General features: G+C 43.2%; 1 protein-coding gene across 5 annotated transcripts in view; it reads right to left on the bottom strand.

Moving 5' to 3' along the window:
• HDAC9 (histone deacetylase 9) overlaps positions 1 to 26,505 on the bottom strand; it is a 966,297-nt gene that overhangs the window by 93,647 nt on the left and 846,145 nt on the right. For all 5 annotated transcript variants that reach the window (XR_003941965.1, XM_030201548.1, XM_030201558.1 and 2 more), the window contains 2 exons: positions 20,943 to 21,074; positions 16,009 to 16,124 (listed from right to left, as the gene is read on the bottom strand). Coding sequence is in view for 4 of the 5 variants with exons in the window: in XM_030201548.1 (XP_030057408.1) it covers positions 16,009 to 16,124; positions 20,943 to 21,074 (248 nt within the window). In the remaining variant the exon portion in view is untranslated. The remainder of the gene's footprint in view (positions 1 to 16,008; positions 16,125 to 20,942; positions 21,075 to 26,505) is intronic.

Genomic DNA, 26,505 nt, shown 5'->3' with positions numbered 1-26,505 from the left:
TGAGGTGTTATGCGGATAAGTGAAGCAGCCTAATATTGTTATTATGGTTACTGCAACATCACAATTAAAGTCACATATTCATAACATGCACATCTCTTCTATCTAGCCTTGTCTTTCAGATATGCTTCCAGTAAAGAACACCGCTGCTAGATGCCCCAGGGTCCCAGCCCAGGCAAAGGCGAAGTCTGGAAAGTCCCAAAGGGGTTCAGCGGCAATGGCGGACAGCACAGCTAAAGCCACAGCGTGCAAGTACAACAGGAAAAGAGACATGAATAGGCAGGTGAACTGAGACAGCACGTAATGACATACGACATCAAGGAGGTGAATCAGCACCTGCAAACTCCTGTGACAACTAGGGAGATACAGCAACAGCCTGTCATCACTCCTACACAAGACACTGCTGTTACCTTGCGAGTTGGGGGTGAGTCAGATAGCGCTGTATACACTCTCACATTCCCTATTGCCGAGCTTGGTGTTAGGGGCAATGAGTTGTCCCTTACTGAGGTTATCAAAACAACCATTGAGTCATTTCAGCAAAGGAAATTTTCTGGTAAAACTGCGCAATTGCATAGTGTCTGGAGCATACAGGGTGAGACTTGTTCCGATAGGTCAGCATGCACTTCTTCCCCAAACACACAGAGAGAGCCCAATACAGTTTCCTCTAATGTGACTGCCCAAAATACATTGCATGTGCCTACAGGTGGGCCAAGTGTAGTTGCACTTAGTACTGCTACTCAGGATGATAGTACTGCTGATCAGAATGTTTTACATGTGCCTCCTGGGGGGCCCAGTACTGTTGCCCCTAGTACTGCTACCCAGAATGCATTGCAGATGCTTTGTGAGCCCCTTGTTACCACAGAGTTGAAGAGGTTTTATGTGATGTGAACTCAGTAGCTAAAAGGGTCCTACGTAAATTAAAGCAGAAGATTTGGAATAGGGAATTTATTGACATTTTCACGTTACTTATTCACGACCAAGATGAATTATTCTGGATGGGGTAGAGAAAGAGCATAAATGCTATGAAAGAGAACGTAAACCCAGGATATTTAAGTCCATCTCTAATTAGGTATCCGCCCTTCATATATTTATGAGCGTAGCAGTAGAAAAAGAACCTGAGTGGAGCCCGTATCTGATAAGATAACTTGACACTATAACCAGGGCTCAGAAGAAATATAGCGGATTGGCCTTGTTAAACTACAATATAAAGTTCCACAAGAGTATGGCAGAGGACCCCTCTATCTCTTGGACGCATAGGGTGGTAGATCTCTGCTTAGATGAGATGACATCCTCTAGGCCATTTACCCCTGATAGAGTTCCATCCACTAATCATTACAATTCCAGACCCAACAACCCCCCTAGTGAAAAGATATGCATGCAATTGAACAACAATCACTGTACATGGAATCCTTGTAAATTTCGACACACGTGCTCCACTTGCAGCAATCCGCAACCCACATCCCACCTCCCAATGTAGATTGAAAGATGTTCACAATTGCAGAACCCAATCAAGCAACATGAGCAATGAAGCAGCAGCAACAATTAGCATATCTGCGCCCAGGCGATCCAGACAATCTCCACACCTGTCACCCCTTTACCCTCTAAAATGCCAGCTCTTAGGGTATCCGTTACTATAGCATCAAGGCCTATAAATGTGAACGCCATGTCACCTTGGTTACATAAGCACCCGAAGTAAGACGAAGCACTGTTTTTGGAAAGTGGTTTTACTAATAGCTTTCCTATTCCATAAACCGGACCCACACACAGAAAAGCCCCATTACTACAAAACTCCACCACTATGCAAAAAATACAGGAAGAAGTGGCATTAGGTAAGGTAGCAGGCCCATTTACCAATACACCTTTCCCAGACTTGCTAGTCTCCCCTTTGGGTATCATTCCCAAGAAAGAGCCAGGAATAATCAGACTTATATACAGCATATCATACTAGGAAGGTGTTTCAGTGAATGATTTCATCGATCCCAAGTTATCCGTCATGCAATACTCATCCTTTGATCAAGCAATTCAAGCAATCAGACTTAGAGGCACACAACTGCAATTGGAAAAGGCAGACACTGAGTTCACCTTTAGACTCTTGCCTTTACACCCTGACTCTTTTTGCCTTCTTTGCTTCAGGCTAGGGCACAAATTCTACTATGGCAGATGCTTGCCCATGGGGTGCTCGATATCTTGCCGTTACTTTGAGCAATTCAGATCATTCCTCCATTGGTTTGTAGAACAGGTAATTGCCTTTCTGTGCTTAATTCACTACTTAGACGAGTTTACAATCATTGCAAAATCCAAAGATGAATGTGCAGCAGCTCTGGGTATATTTCAGAGAACTGTTTGGCGCTTAGGGGTTCCGCTAGCCCATGAAAAAATGGTAGGCCCTGTTCAATCATTAACATTCTTTGCAATTGAAATTGATGCCAAAAGACAAGTGTCTCAGCTTCCAAAGGACAAACTGCATAAACTTAAATAATAAATCAATCAATTTTGTGGCACAAAAAAGGCATCTCAAACAGTTTCAATCCCTATTCGGCCTTCTGACCTTTGCATCCAGAATATTTCCCATGGGAAGAATATTCTCATGGCGATTAGCCCTTGCCACAGTGAAGGTCAAAAAGAGACACCACTTCATATGCATTACGCAGGCACAGAAAGAGGACCTCACGGTATGGGAGGACTTCCTGGAATCCTTCAACAGGTGGGACTTCTGGCATAGCACCCCTGAGCGCAATGCTGAACTACAATTTTTCATGGATGCTTCTGGTAGAAAGGGCTTTGATATTTATTTCGGCAGAGCATGGTGCTCTGAATGTTGGCCTGCCAGTGGTATGATGAAGGACTTATTAAGCATATCACCTTTTTGGAGCTGTTCCCTATCACGGTCGCCTTGACAACCTGGACACCAAATCTAGCCAACAAGCACATTGTCTTTAGAACACACAATATAGCAGTGGTTGAAGTCTTAAATAGATTTTTTTCCAGGATGCAAGGAATGATCACCTTGCTTAGGGAAATCGTACTGTTATGCATACATTTCAACATTACCTGCAAAGAGAGTATGTGCCCTGTGAACGTAATACTATTGCAGACTCGTCCCTACAGCCAACTCTACTGCAACTCCAGTACTCAGAACAGTGTGACAGTTTGCTCCCCAGAGATATGGAGCTTAATATGGGCTTCATTATCGGCCACGACCACATGAAAATATCAGAAAGCAATGGAGAAGTTTTTTGACTTCTGTGTGAGAAGTCAGATATAGCACGCTGGCTGGCTTCAGGTAGACACCTTGATACGATTTCTGCTGCATGAAAAAGACAAAGGATCTAGTCTACAGTCAGTTCATACACAATTGGCAGGTATCAGTTTCTCATTGAAGGCACTATGACTTCAAAACCCCACGAGTCACTTCGCAATCAGGCAAATTATGAAGGGATGGGCAAAAGGGTCCATAAAACACCTAGAACCCAGGCATGACACCCTTACACATGACACTCTTACAACTTCCATCCCATGAGACAGTTTGTATCAATCACTTCTGTCATGACTCTCGGGGCTTGATAATAAGAAGCCCCAATATCATGGAGCATAACCCTGGCGCAGCAATCACCTGAAGTCTCTATTATTTTGTAAAGTCTCTTTTATTGAATAAATCACAGATAATTTACTCACAGATAAATGTTCAGGATACAGAGACTTCTGAATCTGGAGGCTGTGGGAGGTGGAGATCTGAAGAGAGGTAGTTGTATTGCAGGGGGAGGGGAAAGTAGTTGAACAGGTAGAAATAGTCCAAAGCTGGGTGACTGCAATGTGCAATATCTCATTTGGAAGAAGATATAGTGACATACAATCCAGAGCTGGAAAAACTGAGGAAAATCATAAGAGATCTACAACCTATACTCCAGGAGGATGAATTACTGAAAGAGATATTCCCATCCCCACCAGTACTGGCCTTCCGACAGCCACCCAATTTAAAACACAAGCTAATCAGAAGTAAACTTCCTTCACAGACTGAAAAGGAACAGAAGGGCACACTTCCCTGTAATTTATCCAGTTGCAAACTATGCCAAAATATTTCACAGGACCCCAAAGTCATCCACAAAGGAAAGACATTCAACATAAAGGGATCTTTCACTTGCTCATCTTCCAATGTGGTATATATCATTCAGTGTAAAAAATGTAATGAAGGATGCTATATTGGAGAAACAGGCCAGATGCTTAAGACAAGATTCAATTTACATAGACATCATATAAACAATGCTGGTGCCAGCAGGGTTCCCACGCCTGTTGGGCAACATTTCACAGGACCAGGACACTGCACCAGTGACTTCACAGTGAGAATCCTCAAAGGTAACTTTAAAACCATACAAGAACGTAAGACCTTTGAGGTCAGAATGATTGAATATTTTAACACCCAACAGAAAGGACTTAACAAGGACCTGGGGTTCCTAGCCCATTATAAACCATAAAGCTGTATGTCTCTGTTGATCACCCTCCCCTCACCTGTCCACACCCACCCTGTTAGAATACCAATGATATACTTTGATGTCCCCATGCATACTTCCTACCCACCCCCATCCTCCCACCCTGTCAGACTGTCATAGCAATGCTTGAATGTTTTTCACTTATATAAACTGTCAGCTAGCACATTTGCTTATTTCCGATCTGACGAAGAAGGGCAACCTTCGAAAGCTAATCAAGAAATGTATTAAGTTATGTCCAATAAAAAAGGTATCATCTTATTTTCTTTTCCATGTTTTATTTTGTTTGATTTCTATTGATAACCTAAAGTGGACTAACACGGCTACCACACTCCTCTACTTATCAATCACTTCGAAACTATATTGTTCCGATGTGCATTTTCTTTAACATTCTTTGGTGTCTTCTACGTCAGTGAATTAGTACCACATAGCATCTCACAGCTAGAACCCAAAGGGTTGCGAGTGGCAGATTGCAGCCCATACGCAGACAGGATAAGCATCAAAATGCATAGGTCTAAGACAGATTAGATAACTAAAGGGACGGTGATCACGTTAGGCATGAAGGCTAACAGTGATTCATGCCTGGTCCTGAATTTACACAACTATCTAGACATTTGCCCTCAATATTTGCCCTCCATCCCTCTGCCTGTCAACGTACCTCAGGGTTCTGTTCTTGGTCCCCTCCTCTTTTCTATCTACACTTCTTCCCTCGGTTCATTAATCTCATCCCATGGCTTTTCCTACTATCTCTATGCTGATGACTCCCAAATCTACCTTTCTACCCCTGATATCTCACCTTGCATCCAAACCAAAGTTTCAGCGTGCTTGTCTGACACTGCTGTCTGGATGTCTCAACGCCACCTGAAATTAAACAGGACCAAAACCGAGCTTCTCATTTTCCCCCCCAAACCCACCTTTCCCCTCCCCCCCCCCCCCCCCCCCCCCCCCCCGTTTTCTATTTCTGCTGATGGCTCTCTCATTCTCCCTGTCTCCTCAGCTCGAAACCTTGGGGTCATCTTTGACTCTTCTCTTTCCTTCTCTGCTCATATCCAGCAGATCACCAAGACCTGTCGTTTCTTTCTTTACAACATCCGTAAAATCCACCCCTTTCTTTCCGAGCACTCTACCAAAACCCTTATCCACACCCTTGTCACCTCTCGTTTAGACTACTGCAATCTGCTTCTTGCTGGCCTCCCACTTAGTCACCTCTCCCCTCTCCAATCGGTTCAAAACTCTGCTGCCCATCTCGTCTTCCGCCAGGGTCGCTTTACTCATACTACCCCTCTCCTCAAGTCGCTTCACTGGCTCCCTATCCGTTTTCGCATCCTGTTCAAACTTCTTCTACTAACCTATAAATGTACTCACTCTGCTGCTCCCCAGTATCTCTCCACACTCATCCTTCCCTATTCCCCTTCCCGTGCACTCCGCTCCATGGATAAATCCTTATTATCTGTTCCCTTCTCCACTACTGCCAACTCCAGACTTCGCGCCTTCTGTCTCGCTGCACCCTACGCCTGGAATAAACTTCCTGAGCCCCTACGTCTTGCCCCATCCTTGGCCACCTTTAAATCTAGACTGAAAGCCCACCTCTTTAACATTGCTTTTGACTCGTAACCACTTGTAACCTTTCGCCTCCACCTACCCTCCTCTCCTCCTTCCTGTACACATTAATTGATTTGATTTGCTTACTTTATTGTTTATTAGATTGTAAGCTCTTTGAGCAGGGACTGTCTTTCTTCTATGTTTGTGCAGCGCTGCGTATGCCTTGTAGCGCTATAGAAATGCTAAATAGTAGTAGTAGTAGTAGTAGTAACACACCCCCTGGTTGCTCATACATGCAAATAACCTCCCTGTCACCTGCAACCAATATACCAAGGTCCTGAAATTAGGTTTAGATACAAGGGCATTTGAAAACCAGTCCTTTTGAATTAGAGCTGCCACAACAGCAAGCCAAATAGGACTCCCAAAGGAGCAAATCAAGACCTTGGGTAGATGGACCTCTGACACCTAGGTATAGGCTGCACATTAGGCCATTACTGAAACAGATCCTTCACTGGATCTTCAAGGTATGAACAGTCACAACACCAATAGTTCAGCTGATAGCACTGCGTTTGTTAGCAAGAACATTTCTTATAAACTACACCTATACTACTACTTAGCATTTCTATAGCGCTGCCAGGGTAGCAGCATAATAATGTGCATTCACCACTTGTCTATCTATTTCATGCAGGTATGTGCACAGTTTGGATACTCAGCCATTCCTTTGTGCACTGGGCCAACAGAAGAGCCTTATTCCACCCACTGGACAAAGGACTCGGTCTGTCAGCAGCAAAGGTTACACTGGTCTGGTTGGGTCAGTGCAGTATGAGATGGGATCAACTCTTGCCAGTGGTGTTGGCACAGCTGCAAGAGCATCAGTCACCTTGGAGAGTGCTCATTCACCTTGGGGGTAATGACCTCATGTCAACACACAATGTGGAGATGATAAAAAAGATACAATGGGACATTATGGAAATGCGGAGATGATGTCCAGCCACACACATGATATGGTCCCACATCATATTGCGGCGCATATGGAAAGGGGAAAAATACCACCGTGTAGTAAACAGAACAAAGTGAAAAATTAATAAATGGATACACAAGTTCATACTAGCAGTGCATTGTACAGAAATAACACGAAATGCTACAGGATTGCCTAGGGTTGTGTTGCCCCGACGGCACACATCTATCAGACATAGGTTTGGATATTTTTAACAATGACCTTCAAGAAGCTATCGAAAGATTACTGTTAAGGAATGGCAACAGCAATTGAGCCCTAGATGCTTGGGGGTCCCATGACAAGTGAGGATTCACTGTCATAGGACATTGCAGGAGGTACCTATTGAGCCAGCAGTAAAATGGGGACCACCAATCCAGAGGTGGCCAGTTCAAATCCCGCTGCTGCTCCTTGTGATCTTGGGCAAGTCACTTAACCCTCCATTGCCTCAGGTACAAACTTAGATTGTGAGCCCTCCTGGGACAGAGAAATATCCAGTGTACCTGAATGTAACTCACCTTGAGCTACTACTGAGAAAGGTGTGAGCAAAATAAAAAATAAAAAAAATTCAGCAGAGTCAAAGTATATATAAGATTCCCTCTAGTGTGATGGACACACACATAGCTGGAAACAGTGGCCGCCCTACTCTTACAAGGAGGGGTGGATTCCAGCATGAATGGTAAGCATGCTACAGCAGCCCAATACACAAAATGGATACAATACCCAATACAATACATGACTGGGCCTCTGCTTGCACAGCAGGGCTTAGACAATACAGTTGCTAATGGCTAAGGCATGAGCATATGAACTGCAAGAGAGAATGACCCCTGCAAACCAATCAAGGAAGTGGCTCCTTTGTTACTGTACATGTTGCAAGAGTTTTTCAAAGGCCAATTTGCTTAGGCTAGGATATTACTGTATTAATTAGGATGTTGATCTGTGGTATAATGCTATTAAAGTTGTATGAAAAGAGTTCAATACTTGTGACTGCTGCAGCTTTACAATAAAATTCCTACTTTCAGAAGAAGAATAGACTCTTGTGGGTTAGTTGAAAAGGAAGAGGAATAAGCATAAGTTGATAATTCCTTTAGTTGCTCTGCTGTGAAATCATGGAATTTGATTCCTATAAAGATCTGTGGTATCTTGGATTATTTGTCTTTTAGGAAAGCTTTAAATCTTTCCTGTTTGATAAATTGCACCTATTTCCCTTGTAACCCGTACTGACTCCTTTTGGAAAAGTGCAGGATAGAAAAGCCGGGAATGGAATGGAAAAGGGGGAGGAGGGAGTAAAAGGTAAAAAGGAAGTGGGAATTAACAGAGGGCACTAGGCTGTGGACTCCCCTTACTGTGCGTCTTAGAATTTACGCACAGAACTTTATAGAAGTTCTGTGCATAAATTCTAATTAATGCCAATTAGTGTTAATAATTGCCTGTGAAGTGGCAGTTGTCATCGCTGATTGGTTTGTTACGATAATTAAATTGCATGCGCAAACCAGATTTGCGCGTGCAACTCTGGTCAAACTATATAGAATCCAGGGGTTGACCTGAGTGTGTAGGTACACATTTTATAACCTGTGTATGTACTTTGTGCCTGTGTTCATTCTCAGCCCAAACACCCAAGTCTCAAAGAGGTACACTTTTTGACATAACGGATACTTTTACAAGAGGCATTTTATACTCATATATAGGCACAGATGTGCAATATATCATTTATAAAATTACCCTTCTCTCCCCCCCCCCCCCCCCCCCCCACTAGAGTCTATGCACGGCCAAACATTTCATTAGAATTGCCTATTTAACAATGACAGATTTATCAGGTGTCTGGCACCACTGGGTCATAGAAGCTCCCGCAGACTCTGAAAAAGAAGAATTTAGCTCTCTAATGTAGGCTAAGTAAAGGAGTAAATGGAAGGCTTAATTTTATCCCCTGCTCAAGCCTATTATCTTTGAGTTTCCATATAGGGCAGTATGAGATAAAGACACATGTTTGTCATCAACGCAACTGTATGTTTTTTTTCCCTTTTCTTTACCACTGAGAGACTACTAATCAGTGTTCAGAGGTCACACACCTGCCCCCTGGATCACAGTTCATACACAATTAATTTATTATGGGGGAGTCTTTGCTGGAGAGAAAACCATGCTATGCGGCTTCTGAAGGGAATGTCCTGCTGCTGACCCAAAGAAATAACCTTCCCTGCTCCCTCTCCGCTCACTCCAGTACTTCTCCTTTTATCCTGTAAATAGTGGTTAGTTAGTATGCCTTTTTTTTTCTGCATGATTACTGGAATACTTTTAGCAGGACTCAATGAGCAGACATAGATGGCAGAAAGGAAAGCAGGAACATTAAAGTATAAAAAGTTGTAATACATTTAAAAAAATGGAGGTCCTATTTAAAAATATTTTCCATAAGAATGGAAGAAGAACAATTCCTCTTTGAAAAAGGCTCCTACAGTCAAGTTCATCTTTCTAAACATTGATGTGCATTATTTTAATTCTACTTTCTTTTATCTATATATATATATATATATATATATATATATATATATATATATATATCCTGTTTTAGCTCAGTAGTTTTTCTTTATCTAGCTCACCTAGAACCATTAGAGATTTTTGATGCTATAAGACTTCATTCACCATTTCCTGAACATTTTCTTCTCTTTCAATAAACTCCGGAATTCGTTGCCAGAGAATGTGGTAAAAGCAGTTAGGTTAGCAGGGTTTAAAAAGGTTTGAATAGCTTCCTAAAGGAAAAGTTTATAAGTCCATTATTAAGATGGACTTGGGGAAAATCCACTGCTTATTTCTAGGATAAGCAGCATAAAATGTATTGTACTGTTTTGGGATCTTGCCAGGTACTTGTGACCTTGATTGGCCACTGTTGGAAATAGGATACTTGGTTGATGGACCTTCGGTCTGTTCCCAGTATAGCAACATTTATGTACTTATGTCCCCTCACCCTATTACCAGTTTGGTCAATGCAGTGATAGTCCTGAGGCCAGGTGCCTTGCATCAGGGTTTCTTCCAGAACCCTGCATTGGTTTTAACTCTGCCAACCAGGTATCATCCTTGTTCATGACCATGACTTCTTCTCTTCCCAGGGGCTCTCAGCAGGGGTGTGCATTAGGGATGGGCATTTGTTTGCAATGATATAGGAATTGTCAATGACATATAAAAACAAGCAGAAAATAGAAGAAAATTAATATTTTATCATTAGCTGATAAGAGTGTGCACTCTTTCAAGAGAGTATGAATTTGCAAACAGGGCACCCATTGCTCATGTGCAAATTATTGTGCATGCACACATGGGGAGGAATTCTCTACAGAGCACTGAACGTTAGGTGCTGAAAAGATCAGCCCCAGCGGCGTACCAACGGTGGGGCAGTGGGGGCAGTCCGCCCCCGGTGCATGCTGCAGGGGGGATGAAGAGAGCAGCCTTGTGGCTGTCAGCTCCTCCGGTTCCCTGCTCCGTTTGATGTTGTTTCCTGTTCCGGGGCAGAGGGAGTAGGAAACCGGTGTAGCCGACAGCTGCGCAGATGCTTCCAGCACTTCAGGAGGTAAGAGCAATGCAGGGGGGGAGGGTTGGAGGTGATGCGCTGGAAGGGTGGGGACAACGCTGCACCAGCGGAGGACAATACTGCACCGGGAGAGACAATGCTGCACTGGGGGGGGGGGGGGGGGCGACGATGCTGCACCCGGGGGGGGGGGGGCCACGACGCTGCACCTGGGGGGGACACTGCACCTGGGGGAGTGCGCAGCAGCGATGTGCCCCAGGTGGCAGCTGACCAAGGGACACCGCTGATCAGCCCTGAGCCCCTGTACTGTAAAGGGCACTCAACCTTTATAAAATACTGGCATACTGCACAGGTCACGGGACTTACACCTGATAATGACAGCGTGTAACTCTGGTGCCCAAGGTTAGGTGCAGATTGGCACTTTTCTATAACCTGGCACCTAATTTTTGGGTAACGCCCATGACCATGTCCCCTTTTGGGTTATGCATAGGAAAGTTAGGCACCAAGTTATAGAATAGTGCGTAGAGAAGATCCACATGCAACTTCAATCAAGCACCAATTAAGTGGCCAATTAGTGCCATTACCTCATTAAGAGGCCCTTTTACTAAGCAGCGGTAAGGCTAACATGCAGGTAGTGTGTGTCAAATCGGCACTACCGCTGAGGTATTACAGGTGACATGCAGTAGTTTCGAAGTTGGCACGTGCTGTTTCCCTCAGGGGGCGTTCAAGATGGTAATCTGCAGCGCAGCCACATTGGTGTGTGCTGCCTGATTACCACAAGAGTAGCGTGTGATCCCTTACTCCTAGGTCAATGGGTAGCGGTAAGGAATCAGGCAGTAAATAGCTACATGCTACTTTTAATTAGTGCACGGCTATTTACTGCTCCATTAAAAAATGCCTTTTTTCCCAGTCATGGTAAAAAATGGCCCAATGCGCATCAAAAACACGCGCCCACACTAGCACAAGCCACATTTTACCATGGCTTAGTTAAAGGACCCCCTAACTTGGATCCACGTGCAAATTCCAGCACCCAACTTTGGGTAACCTATATAGAATCCGGGGAATAGGGCGCACTCTTTCAGAAGATTGCGCCCTCAATGACTTTGCCCCTGTGATGAAAAACTGGCCAAATTCAAAATAAATAAAATAAACACTCTCAGAACCAACACACCAAAAAAAAAAAAGCTCTGTTAAACCAAACATTCTGATGTTTGACTAATTGGTGGGAAATAATACTGAGAAGCAGCTCAGTAGTTAATGCTGTGTATTTCCATGCAGAAGGTTCTCAGTCAAGTTCAAAATGAAATCTTTCACACCACAAGCCAACCAGGGCTGGGGATACTGCAAACGTTGCATTGCCAGCTAGGGGTGTACAGCCAGAAAATTTTTGTCTCGTGTCATTTCCATGTCACGTTCATTTTTTTCTTGGTTTTATTTCTGTTTTCATCCATGGGAGCAATGACGTTAAAAGTACATTCTCCTTTAGAAAGCATGCACATCTCCCATAGTGCACATCTCTGAAAGAGTGTGTACTATGAAGGCAGAATGTGCACTCCTTCTAAAAGGTTTGCACTCTTCGTGAACAGAGTGTACTCTCATTCAAAAGAGGGCACTCTCTTTCAGAAGAGTGTGTGCTCGTTTGGTAGGTGGGCACTCTTTCCAAGAGAGCATGTACTTTTAACATCACTGCTCCCATAAATGAAAAACAAAAAATGAACATGGCATAGAAATGACATGAGCTGAATGTCGGGATAATGGCTACCCATTAGAAAACTTCTTATAATATTAAACATGCCTAAAAACAGTAGATGTCATATGTAAGTGCAGTCAAGACCTGAGTCATTTATGTAAATCTCTTACGTAAACATAATTGTTAAAACTAAGTCCATAATTTATGTCATGTGTATTATACATTTAAAAGATTTCTAAGAATTGAATTTCACTTCAATAGTTTGGACTCATTTAATTATTTAGGGGGTCTTTTACTAAAGCTTAGCTCAAGTTATCTGCAGCAAGGCCCATAGAAGTAAAATTTGTCCTGAAGCAGATAACTCGAGCTAAGCTTTAGTAAAAGACCCCCTTAGCTATTAAAATGTATGTGAATAAATAAGGCAAGTAACATATTTCAAATAAGAAAGTTGCCTAATATACAAAATAACTGAACTGCAAATATGATAAATATTTATGGAGGTTTTTTTTTAATATTTCCTGATATTTCCTCATTCATTTGGTGAATGTATATATTGACAGAGATAAGAACATATGAATAGCCATACTGGGTCAGACCAATGGTCCATTTAGCCCAGTACCCTGCTTCCAACAGTGGTCAGTCCAGGTCACAAATACCTGGCAGAAACCCAATTAATAGCAACATTTCATGCTACCAATCCCAGGGCAAGCAGTAGCTTCCCCCATGTCAATCTCAATAACAGTCTATGGACCTTTCCTCCAGAAACTTCTCCAAAACTTTTTAAAACCCAGATACGCTAATCACTGTTACCACATCCTCTAGCAACTATTCTTTGAATGAAAAAAATATTCCTCCTATTTGTTTTTAAAGTATTTCTATGTAATTTTACTGATTGTCCCCTGGTGTTTGTACTTTTTAAAAGAGTGAAAAATCGATTCACTCATGATTTTGTAGACCTCAATTATATCCCCCCTCAGCTGTCTCTTTCCCAAGCTGAAGAAGCCTAACCTCTTTAGCCTTTCCTCATATGGGAGGAGTTCCATCCCCTTTATCATTTTGGTCGCTTGTCTTTGAAAAGAAATATTTATGGAGTTTACAAGCTACTTGCAAGGACGCTGCCAAGTGGTTAGAGCAGTAGGCTGGAAGTGGAAGCTTAGAGACCTGAGTTTGAATTCTGTTTCTGTCATTATCCAAGACTGCTTAAAAAAATAACTAAATCACTAGCTTATAGATTTTTTTCACTTATGATGGATAGTGTAGCATAACTTATGAAACAGAAATGTATATGCAACTCATGGATACAAGTAATTTTCCCACTTATAATCTAAGGGACTAGACTTGGGAATACTAGCAGGCAATATTTTTCCATGGTAAGTGTGATGCATTCCTGAAATACCCTCCTGCACATATAGAAGGAGATGGAGATGAAAATGATAACAGAATTTAATAAAAGGGGATAAATGCAGAAGATTCTAGAATATAAGATAATGGTAAAGAAATATTATGCTAAGTTGCACAGAATGGTGGTTCAGTCCAAAAGCAGTAGTGGCATGACTGCTTTGCAATTTTATAAAAAATAACAGACTGAAAACGAGTTTCTAGGGGCAAGGCCAACAGTGGCCACCAGCTTCTACTCCAGCTGCAATGGAGAAACAGCGGCAATTTCCAAAATGGTTCGGGGCAGTGACCTGGCCGGATCTGACAGAAACTCACTACTGGCTTTGTGTGAGCTGGGTAAACTGAATGGAGTAGTGATTACATTCCTAAACATCATGAATGCAATGGCATAGAGAGCCAGCTGCAACCCTAAAGAGTATCAGGGCTTGTGCAAAGGTATTAGGTATACTAGACATTCAGCCTTGTACCCATCTAACTAACTTTAGGCTCCTAGGGCCCCCCAAATATCAACATCACTCCTCCCAAAAATAATCTGCGCAAATGGGTAGTTTACGTTCCCTTCTGGTAAAAATATCTTCTATTGTTTCTTTTACTATGTGTGGTTGACAGGACCTGTTTGACTTTAGCTGTTCTTTGGCACCCCCTAGAAGCTGCTGCCCAAGGTGACTGCCTAGCCTTATCTAATGGTTGTTGGACTGGCCCTGAACAGCATTAGGGGGTCCTTTTACTAAGCTGCAGTAGGCTCTACATGCATGCCCAAATGAGATTACCGCCAGGTCAGCAATCCATCCTGGCAGTAATTTCAGATTTGGTGCACGCCCATAATGCCTGGACAAATTATTTATTTCCTCCTATGTGTGCCGATTATGGCGGTAATCTGCACTTGGTGAGTGCTGACCGGTCACCGCACATGTAGCACGTGAGCCTTTACCACTAGATCAATAGGTGGTGCTAAGGGCTCAGGCCAGTCTTGAGCGCACACTGGTTTCATTTTTACCGCAGGCCCTTTTCCCATCCCATTTTTTAAAAAAGCTATTTTTGTAGATGCAGTAAAAACTGGTCCGGCGTGCGCCCAATACACACGCCTACACTATCACAGGCCACTTTTTACCGTGGCTTAGTAAAAGGACCCCTACGTGTGGTTGACAGGACCTGTTTGACTTTAGTTGTGTTTTGGCACCCCTAGAAGTTGCTGCTCAAGGTGACTGCCTAGCTTTGAGGGGAGGGGGGGGGTCATATTTTCTCTTTTTAATATCACCATCATTAGACTTGATGACTGTTGGTATCATAATTCAGAGCAGGTTAATAATACAGAAAAGATAGCCTGGCCATTGGGTTAAGTGTTGCTTTTGTAGAAAAGTTGAACATGAGAAGTCTGAAACACTGATAGTAGAGACAGTGGAAACTTGTGTGTAAACTGCCTTGATGGGCTTGTTTGCCTGCAGAGGGTGATATAGAAAGACTCTGGAAATAAATAAATATATTAGGCCTGGACATTTTGGGGAGAGTTGTGGAGGACTGTGACAGGAAAGGAGCTAGTCAATTAGGTAAAAGACAGGGGTGGAGAACAGAACTTGTGATGGGTTGCAGAGAGGAATTTACATGTGCCTGGTCCTTCCCATGTAACCGTATTAACTTACTGTCTGTAAATCAATATATATTCTAATTATATCATCAAATCTGCTATACATAATAATGTAGAAATATCATGTTCTCCAGGGCAGGGGCATATCTGCGTGGGGCCACAGGGGCCTGGGCCCCCGCAGATTTCGCCCTGGCCCCCCCTCCCGCTGTCAACCCTCCCCTGCTGCTTACCTTTGCTGGCGGGGGGCTGAGGTCCGCTTCCTGGATTCAGTCAACAGCGTTACTTACAGCATGGCCACGGAGGAGTCGGACGAAGAAGAAATATGAAGACTTCGGGTCGGCTGGCGGGGGTTGGGGTCCCCCGCCAGCGGAAGAAATATTTTTAAAGGCAGGAGGAAGCGGACCTCGGCTGGTGGGGGTTGGGGCCCTCCGCCAGCAAAGGTAAGCAGCGGGGGAGGGTTGACGGCGGGAGGGGGGTGGAGAGAGTCGGTGTCGGTGGCGGCGGCGGGGCTAAAATGTGCCCCCTCCCTTTGGCTCTGGCCCCCCTACTGCCGGACTCCAGATATGCCCCTGCTCCAGGGGAGGTCTTGAAATTGCAAAATATAAATTTGAAGGCAAAATGGTTGCTAAGCTCCTCACAATTGATCCAATCCTTTTGTTAAATTTAGGATGTCACAATGTCAGTGTTGTGCCACAGGTTTTAATCATATAGTTTCAAGCTGCTGCCTGGGTCCATTTCCAGAGCAGGACAGAGAAACCGCTACATTCAGTGGATTAACATATGGGTTACATTAATCATTCTTACCTCGCTATGAGAATTAGATGGCAACACTGAAGTTTCATTTTCTACTCCAATTCCAGTGGGACCATTATTGGGTGAACTGGGCCCTGACCCTGGAGAGCTGCTGCTAACTGAAGATTCTAAAAAAAACAAAACACGTACACACATAAATAAATAAAGAAAAAGAACAGATTACATATGGCAAGTTCGTGAATCGCATACGGTAAATATAACCATTCAGATGAACATTATTTCCTTTCGTGTAATACAGGTATCCTGTACCAGTAGAAAAACTACTTCAAAAAAAGGCTTAAATTAGAGGAGACTCAGAAGCCTCCAACAGCTGCTCAGATGCCACAAATCTGCCATAAAAACCTATACCATAGGTCACCTGGAGCCTCTAGTGGGAGCAGGTAATCTATAAATAAGAATGAATGATTGTATACATTTATTTGTTGCATTTTTTATCCCACATTTTCCCACCTATTTGTAGGCTCAATGTGGCTTACATAGTACCGGAGAGGCGTTTGCAGACTCCGGTGTGAACAAATACAATGTGATGTTGTGGTAAGATAAAGTTCATGTGGCACAACCACATTAGGGCATTGGCTAACGGAAGATCTGTGTTATGTCCATTACGTTCTTTAGTTTTGTTGTGTTGCAGAGATCAGGCATTTATGTTGGATCGGTAGGGTATGCCTTTTTAAACAGGTTGGTTTTTAGTGTTTTCCGGAAGTTTAGGTGGTCGTACATTAATTTAATTTAAGGGGCCCTTTTACTAAAGTGTGTTAGATTTTGCAATCACTTCGGCTTAATGCTGCAATTTAATGGGACAACTAGTGGGGGAGTGTCCAGCATGTCCTTACTATTAATACATCCATTAGTACCAGACACCTAGGCCTGGGTGAATTTAGTGTAGATGCACTTAACACCTCAGGCACTTAGGGGCCCTTTTACAAAGGTGCACCAAAAAGTAGCTTGCTGTAGTGTGAGCGCGTGTATTGGACGCGTGCTGGACCATTTCTCCACCACGTCTGGAAAGAAAGGTTTTGGGGGGGGGGGGGCAGGGAAATGGACATGCGGCAAAATAAAAACCAGTGCGCATCTATGTACGGCCTGAGCCCATAACACCACTCATTGACTTAGCGGTAAGGGCTCATGCATTACCTACATGGTAACCATCCAGCGTGAGCCAACTGCCGCTTACCGCCATTTTATTTTCTATCACAGGTTTTTGGCACACACCAAACTCAGAATTCCCACCAGGCACATGTGCTACCCGGGCGGTAATGCCAATTTGACGTGCACTGCATGCGCATAGGCTCTTACGCGCCTTTGTAAAAGCTAAGTGAACCTGCGTTAACTGCAGAAGTGATAGGACATGGTATGTGCTACACATTACCTGCAATATGCCTCTCACATCCACCTCCACCCACACCCTGCCTAGTTAACACCCCCAGTAGAAAATGCACCTATTGTGTGGTTCAACATGCACGAACGATAGAAATACGGCAAAATCTGTTACTGTGCTTGTGCGCTAGCTGTTACCATGCACTAAACCGAGCAGAAAAGGCCAGATTCAGTAAATGGCACTCAATGTTAGGCGCTGTTAAAATCTACACTAACTCCCAGATCCTATAAACAGTGCCTATATTTGGGCAGCCTAATTTGCATGCGATCGGGAGATGCGGATGCAACTAAATTAGAGCCCTCTTTTACAAAGTGGCAGTAAGCCCCATGTGGGCTTACTGCTAGCTACAAAGGAAGTACTGCCGGGTTACTGCAGCAGCCCAGTGGTAGTTTCCACCCCCATTGCGCCGTCATATCCGGCACTACAAAAATACATTTATTTTTATAATGCTGTTGTGTATCTGGTGGTAATCAGATTACTGCTGGGCCAGCACAGGAGCCCTTACCGCCACCTCAATGGAAGATGGTAAGGGCTCCCCTGATATGGGCACACAGCAAGTGCTTCACTTGCCGCACGGCCATTTCTTTTAAAAAAGAAAGACCTACCTTTTACCCGCTGCGGTAAAAGGGGGCCTCAGTACACATTAAAAACACGCGCCAATGCCGTTGCAGGGCACGTATGGTACTCCCCCCACACACACACACACACATAAATATGCAAATTGTGGGTATCTGCAAATTAGCTTATTGATGGGATTTTGGCAGTTATGCATGCAAATGCCATTATTCTAAACATGTACGCAAGTATTGGGTGCTTAAATGTTACTGCTTATATTATTGAATTGTCCCCCTAGTGGTTAAGTCAACTCTCTCACAGGCTCTCTTGCTTCGAACGTACATGAAGCAGTTTTTAATATTAGCTTTTGTTTCTACTGTTCAGTGACTTTCTTTGCATCAGGCACACACACATAACTTCTCACCAGCTGGTTAATAATTATACATATGGCAGGCAGTGCAAAAGAGAGGTTAGGCCCAATCTATCTTCTGGACTGCTGTTTTATCTCATACCTGCTGTTTAGCTGCCAGCACTTAAACCCTGCACACAACGGTTACCGCCGGGTTAATGTCGGAGCCCTTACCGCCACCTCAATGGATGGTGATAAGGGCTCCCCAAAATGGTCGCATGGCAAGTGCTTTACTTGCCACCTGGCCATTTCCTGTAGGAAAGCGAGACTTCCCTTTTACCAGTTGTGGTAAAAGAGGGACTGGGTGCAACTGTGTGGAGGAGTGGCCTAGAGCACTGGTCTTGCAATCCAGATGTGGCCGGTTCAAATCCAACTGCTACTTCCTTGTGATCTTAGGCAAGTCACTTAACCCTCCATTGCCTCAGGTACAAACTTAAATTGTGAGCCCTCCTGGGACAGAGAAATATCAAGTGTACCTGAATGTAACTCACCTTGAGCCAGTGGCGTTCCTAGGGAGGCTGACACACGGGGTGGATCGCCGATGTGCCCCGCCCCCAGGTACAGTGCGGACCCCCCCCCCCCCCGGCGAAAGGACACCCCCAGTGAAGGAACCCCCCCGGGTGCACGCCGCTGGGGGGGGTGCCGCGCGCGCCTGTCCTCCGTTGTTCCATGCTTCTTCTCTGCCCTGGAACAGGACCTGTTCCGGGGCAGAGAAGAAGCATGGAACAACAGAGGACAGGCGCGTGCGGCACCCCCCCAGTGGCGTGCACCCGGGGCGGACCGCACCTACCGCCCCCCCCCCCCAGGAACGCCACTGCCTTGAGCTACTACTGAAAAAGAAGCGAGCAAAATCTAAATAAATAAACTATCTAAATAGCAAATGAATTTTAAGTTATTTTTAAAAGCTTCCACATTGTTTAATCACAACATACTTTATGACAATTGAAATCAATAAAAACAAAATAAAGAATATAATTTATAAAGAAAACATGGACATAAATTTATCCACACAAACATAGGAAAATGGAACCAAGTGTAAGAAAAAAATTTTTTTTCTAAAAATAATAGTTTATATCAGATGCTATTTCCCAACAGGATGCCTTTAGCCAACCTCTGCAGTTTGGCAAATTGTGGACAAGTGTAAAGTGATGAAATTAAATTTAATGTGGACAAGTGCAAAGTGATGAATATTGAGAAAAATAATCTTAACTATTAATACGTTATCTATGTTTATATATCTGTTTAGTATCATTTATTATAGTATACTGCCATTAACACGCAGAATCAAAGCAGTTTACAATCATATATAATACCAAAATGTAAAATATAGGAAAGGAACTCCATCAAATATAGGACAGAAAATAAACAGCAGTCAAAAGCTTAAGAAAACAAAATATATTAGACAGAGAAATAAGTTGTCATGGGGCATGATGCCCATTTCACTATCTTATAACTTGAACTACATCAAGTGATCAATGGTATATTAGGCTAATTTGTGGGGTTCTATATTAAAAGTCTCCACCCAGAAAAAGATCTTGGAAACCACCGCCCAGTATAGGTAATTTGGAGTCTGTCACAGAATGCCTAGCCACCCACCTGAGGCTAACCCTGCAGCCACTTAGAGGGTCTATCCCCAGCACAGCTCAGGTCCGTCTGCACCTGCCACTTATGCTGTACACTAGCACCCTCCACCCCAATGACTGGGTTCCAACTGCCTCTGGGTGAGTCTCCAGATCTTAAGTTATCCCCAGTGATTTCTAGGTTACTGGGGGTCACACTCCCAGCGGTTCCACGGTTCCTAGAAAGCACTCACAGACCCAACACACAAACCACCAAAATTCTTAGTCAGTCCAGACAAGCAGAATCAATAAACTAAAAAAGGTTTATTGTCATAAAAATATTGAACAGTGAACTGTAAAAATAGATGGAAATAACAGGCAAATAACAGGTAACTTAATAAGGATAAATTATAAAACTATCTAAACATTTTATCACTACCTCAATAGTGCCAGGGAAGAACAGGAAATATAGCTGCTCACAGGTTACAGGATATAACTGCTCACAGTGTCTCAGTGAAGAGATCTGTCTCTCTCCATTCTCTGGTTGAGACTGGAGAAAATTCCAGTATTTCCAGACTAGATTTGAACTCCAGGGCCAATAAGAGCTCAGAACAGCACATTTTAAAAGTATACTGCAGGTATATCCAGGTCAGACGCCGAACTGGATTCAACCAATCAGCACTGCAGCGTTACTTCCTTGAAGCACAAGGCCACGGAGGAAGACGAAATATGGAGATTGCGGGTCGGACCTCGGCTGGCGGGGGTTGGGGCCCCCCGCCAGCAAAAGTAAGCAGCGGGGGAGGGTTGACGGCGGGGAGGGGGGCCAGGGCGAAATCTGCGGGGGCCCAGGCCCCTGTGGCCCCACGCAGATACTCCCTTGCTTCCAGCACCACTTCAAGATTATTATTGAACCGCTCACGTAGTAATGACTTGCCAAAACCTTTTATTTAAAATATTAGTATATTCACTTTAAACTATTTCCAGTTTCTTCTAGCCTTTTAATACTGGTTCAGTCCTCAATTACCTGTCACCTCAAACATTCTCTTCTTGTATGAACTGATAACATTTCCATCCTTCCTCCTGAGTAAGGGGCTGCTTCTCCTCTCTGTCACTTTCTGCTTTAACCTGGAACGCACCTTCAAGTTGGGTTCTGAGGCTGGGAAATTAAGACAAGGAAATAAATAAAACAATGGAAATAAAAAGAACTACGTCTACCTTCAAAATCACATCATCTTCCCCCTCTCCCACACCCACCACCACCATTTTTGTAAAATGTTTCTCTATCCAAATTCAAATCACAAAGCACCCAAGCTGTGGTTTGAATAAAATGTAACAGTCAATCACTGTTTTCAGGTTTTCTTTCATTCTTTGCAGAAATACTTACCACTCGTTCTCTCTGTGGAATATATACGTATTTACAAAACCAAAGACACAACCACCACAAATCTGAAAACAGTTACTGTATAGTCATCCTCCACAGATATATATGCATAACACGGAAGTGATGCAGACAACAAGCTAGAACAGTGTTTCCCAAGTCCAGTCCTGGAGGAGCCCTTGCCAATCAGGTTTTCATGATAGCCACAATGAATATGCGTAAAATACATTTGCAGTGTATGTAAATCAAGTTCATGCATATTCATTGTGGATATCCTGAAAACCTGGCTGGTAAGGAGTACGCCAGGACTCGTCCTGGGAAACACTCGGCTAGATTTACTAAAGTCTTTGCACAAATGCTGTTATCATTAACCATTGGTAAATAACCCTCACTTTTACAAAGCCGCGCTAATGGCTGCTGGTGCGGTAACGCTGACACAGCTCATTCAAAGTAAATGGGCTGTGTGGGCATACTGCACAGCAAGGTGGGGGGGGGGTAACATAGAGGATGGTATTTGACACATTGCCTTTGTTACAATCAAAGTGGGTTACATATTATATACAGGTACATATTTTGTACCTGGGGCAATGGAGGGTTAAGTGACTTGCCTGGAGTCAGAAGGAGCTACAGTGGGAATTGAACCTGGTTCACTGGCTATTGCACTAACCATTAGGCTACTCCTCAACCATGGGTCCCATAGAACCTGTAGCCAAGCGGTAAGGATTATCTTACCACAAGGTTTTTTTGAGGGGGGGGCATTTTACCCGCTGTGGTAAAAAGGGCCCTTTTTACCACAGCATAGTAAAAGAACCCCTAAGTTAACTTGCATAGGGTTATCCTTCCACTCAGGTCAGCTCACAGAGTAATCCACTTCCTGTTTTGCTCCAATATATGCATGGCAATGTAGCCCTATTCTTCACAGAAACTCACAATGTCATGAACGCAGCATGGTAGAATTAGGACTGGGTCCACCTGGTTGAGTTCAGCTGGGTAAGGTGAAAAGCCAGACAGCTAGGTATGCCAGACAAGCAGAACTTGGATGATGTTTCATAGATCCAAAGGCAAAACGTACTCAAATGATCATGTCTAATTGTTAAACAATGACATATTAATAGCTTTTTGGATGCAATTCAGAGAGACTAACACAGGGTTGCCAGCTGGCTCCAGATTGGCTTGACAGAGCTGATACTATTTTGTGTTTATCTCACTGCACTCATGGCCTTATAGTGTTGCTTGTCTTAGGGAATTCAATTGGGAAATCAAAACTACAAGTCCCTGCATACAATGCATCAATCCTGTTGGCTGAATCTGGAGCCAGCTGACAACTTTCTAAAAAGAAATTTCTTCATTCTTCTTCTCTAAAATGCACACTCAAGTACAGTGTATGTTCATTAAAAAATTAAAGATACAATATATTTCTGAAGCTGGGCACATTTTAATCCTGATTTTTGTGCAGGAGCTAAAAGCAGTAAAACAGTCTTTTCATGTCCCTACTCTATAGGAGGCGACAGTGAGAGGAGAATGAATTGCAAGCACAATCTGTTGAAGTAAGATTATTTAAAGCCCTGTTTTGGAAGGCAAGGTGATAAAGGTGAGCCGGTTGATATTGTGTATCTGGATTTCCAGAAGGTTTTGACAAAGTACCTCATGAAAGACTCCAGAGGAAATTGGAGAGTCATGGGATAGGAGGTAGTGTTCTATCGTGGATAACTGGTTAAAGATATAAAACAGAGAGTAGGGTTAAATGGTCAGTATTCTCAATGGAGAAGGGTAGTTAGTGGGGTTCCCCAGGGCTCTGTGCTGGGCCCACTGCTTTTTAACATATTTATAAATGACCTAGAGTTGGGAATAACTAGTGAGGTAATTAAATTTGCTGATGACACAAAGTTATTCAAAGTTGTTAAATCGCTGGAGGATTGTGAAAAATTACAAGAGGACCTTATGAGACTGGGAGACTGGGCATGTAAATGGCAGATGACGTTTAATGTGAGCAAGTGCAAAGTGATGCATGTGAGAAAGAGGAACCCGAATTATAGCTACGTCATGCAAGGTTCCACGTTAGGAGTCACAGGCCAAGAAACGGATCTAGGTGTCGTCGTTGATGATTCATTGAAACCTTCTGCTCAGTGCGCTGCTGCGGCTAAGAAAGCAAATAGAATGTTAGGTATTATTAGGAAAGGAATGGAAAACAAAAATGAGGATGTTATAATGCCTTTGTATCACTCCTTGGTGCGACCACACCTCAAATATTGTGTTCAATTCTGGTCGCCGCATCTCGAAAAAGATATAGTGGAATTAGAACAGGTGCAGAGAAGGGTGACAAAAATGATAAAGGGGATGGGATGACTTCCCTATGAGGAAAGGCTAAAGCTCTTCAGCTTGGAGAAAAGGCGGCTGAGGGGAGATATGATAGAGGTCTATAAAATAATGAGTGGAGTTGAATGGGTAGATGTGAAGCATCTGTTTACGCTTTCCAAAAATACTAGGACTAGGGGGCATGTGATGAAGCTACAATGTAGTAAATTTAAAAGGAATCGGAGAACATTTTTCTTCACTCAATGTGTGATTAAACTCTGGAATTTGTTGCCAGAGAATGTGGTAAAGGCGGTTAACTTAGTGGAGTTTAAAAAAGGTTTGGACGGCTTCCTAAAGGAAAAGTCCATAGACCATTATAAACTGGATTTGGGGAAAATCCACTATTTCTGGGATAAGCAGTATAAAATGTTTTGTACTTTTTTGGGATCTTGCCAGGTATTTGTGACCTGGATTGGCCACTGTTGGAAACAGGATGATGGGCTTGATGGACCTTTGGTCTTTCGCAGTATTGCAATACTTATGTACTTTCACTCATTTTCTGCCTCTTTTCAAAGCAGGCTGATTGCACAGTGGAACAGCTCAGGCCCTGTGGTGGATGGACACCTAAGAGCTAAAGAACTTAAAGTATGCAAGAGAGGTGAACCTCCCAGTGAAGAGAAAATTGCTGGTGCTTGCCTGGACCTTTAAGAAATTATTCCTCCTAGCCAATATAGTGAGAAGGCCAGTGGTATGGAGATACAACCAGACAGAATGGTGGGACCCATTTGGAGCTAACATGGCTGTAGCCCAGGAGAGATATCATATGAGTCATAGAAGTGAGGAAACTGGTAGGAAACCAGGGGAGTCTGCGAGGGTAAGGGGGCCCCCATGTGTCTGCAGGAGTGTGGAGATGCGTGTTTATGAAGCTATCTACCTCATAAGTCTGAAAGAAAAGTAAATACAATTTGGAGTTTATTTTGAAAAAGGTACTGTGCACCAATTGTTGATCCTTCTTTTGTTAAGTAAAGAATAGATTCTGTTATTTTCAAAATCCTCCCCCCCCCCCTCCACCTCCCTCCACTGAAGATTAGTTTGAAGTGAAATGTGATCATATGTTTGGACACAAGCAGAGCCTTAGAAATAGAGGGGCTCATCTAAAAAAAAAAAAGAGAGAAAAATGTTTCAAAAACATTATAAAGTGGCATTTGCTGCTGGTGTCACTTCCAGAAGAGCTATTCTATCAGTGAGCCATGCAGAGCACGGACTCCTGTGATGTTCTTGCAAGAGTGTGTGAATAGTGAAGAGCTGAGAGCGGGACAGTGTCAAAAAATGAGCCAGCAGCAACCCTATGGAAAACACAGAGGGAGATTAAACTGAGAGGAAAGATCATCTGGATGCTGGTGGTGGGCACATGGTGATGGAGGTTGACTGGTGGGAGAAGTATGAGGACTGAGACTTGCTGCGATGGGGTGGAACAAGAGGAGGGGAGGAGGAGTGTGTGTTGGGGAGATGAATTAGAGAAGCATAGGCTTGTGGAGAAGGGCTGAAGCACAGAAAGAGTATCTGAGGGAGAAGACTTGATTTTAGACTCACATATTGCTTTGAGAATTCCTGAACAGCACAATCGGCTGTATCATTGGAGTTCCAGTCCCTGAGCTCCCTCCCTCCCTTGTTTTTTGGAAGACACTTTGTCCAATGATGTCTTGGCTTTCACAATAAAGTTAAAGTGGCCCCCACTTGAAAAATAGTGAAGATTGCTGTTAACAAATTTATTGAGACTTAAGCTGTCAAGGAATTTCAGAACTGCATGTATAGAGGGATTTTAATTTCCCATCGGTATACTGCATAATGTTGGTTTCAAACATTTTTCAATTTAAAGCCAGCAGGAATTGTCTGAAGATATTGAAACAATTTTTCTGTTTCATCTCTATGCCACCGTAGTATAAGACATTTCTTATTTTCAGAGGTAATGCCCTCTCACATGTCTTGTGTATGAAATAACTTTGTTTAGATTCCCAGGTTATGGCTTTCTCTGTTTTCCTGCAGACTCTTCCCTGCTGTTCATTCCAGTACACATGCATCGTTTTTTGTTATTTCATTGTCATCTCATATTACAATGTCTTTGGAGAAAGATACTTTCTTTATGTGTACTCTTTGTGTTCTTGTGGAGGTGTAGCCAAATGGTTCTGGTGAAGCAGGTTCAATTCCCAGCGCAGCTGTTTTTGACCCCGGGCAAGTTACTCTCCATTATCACAGGTATAAAAAAACTTAAGTTATAAGCCCACTAGGAACTGAGAAAGTAAAGTGCCTGCATATGATATATGTAAACTGGTTTGGTTGTACCACATAAAGGCCTTATATCAAATCCATAACACTCCTGCATATTCATATTCACTTTGCACCTTTGTCTGCAGAATATCTCTTTCATTCTGCAACATTCTCTGCACTAGCTGGCAATCTATTGTAGAAACGGATACAGCACAGAACTCCACATCCTATGGCAGTGGTGAGCAACCACAGTCCTCAAGGACTACAACCAAGTCAAGTTTTGAAAATTTCCACAATGAATATGCATGAGATCCATTTGCATGCAATTGATTTGCATGTACTGCTTCCAGCTCATGCATATTCATTGTGGAAAACTTGAAAATACAACTGAGCTGTGGCCTTCGAAGACCGTGGTTTCCCACCCCATCCTAGGGGATGAGATCTATGATATGTGCCAACAATGTTGAAATAAAAGGTCAATGACAGCCTAAAAGAGATCCACACCTGGGATCTTCCAACAGCACTCAATGATGGCAGCTTGAAGGGAACTATTTCATCCTCATCCTTCATCTCTTAACTCAGGCATTTGCACTCCCATGCTTCTCCAAGTTTCCATGCACAAAATAATAAATTGACTCTCAAACAT

This window comes from Microcaecilia unicolor, chromosome 1 (genome assembly GCF_901765095.1).
Source record: "Microcaecilia unicolor chromosome 1, aMicUni1.1, whole genome shotgun sequence".
NCBI lineage: Eukaryota > Metazoa > Chordata > Amphibia > Gymnophiona > Siphonopidae > Microcaecilia > Microcaecilia unicolor.
This window is presented reverse-complemented; position numbering and strand designations above follow the sequence as displayed.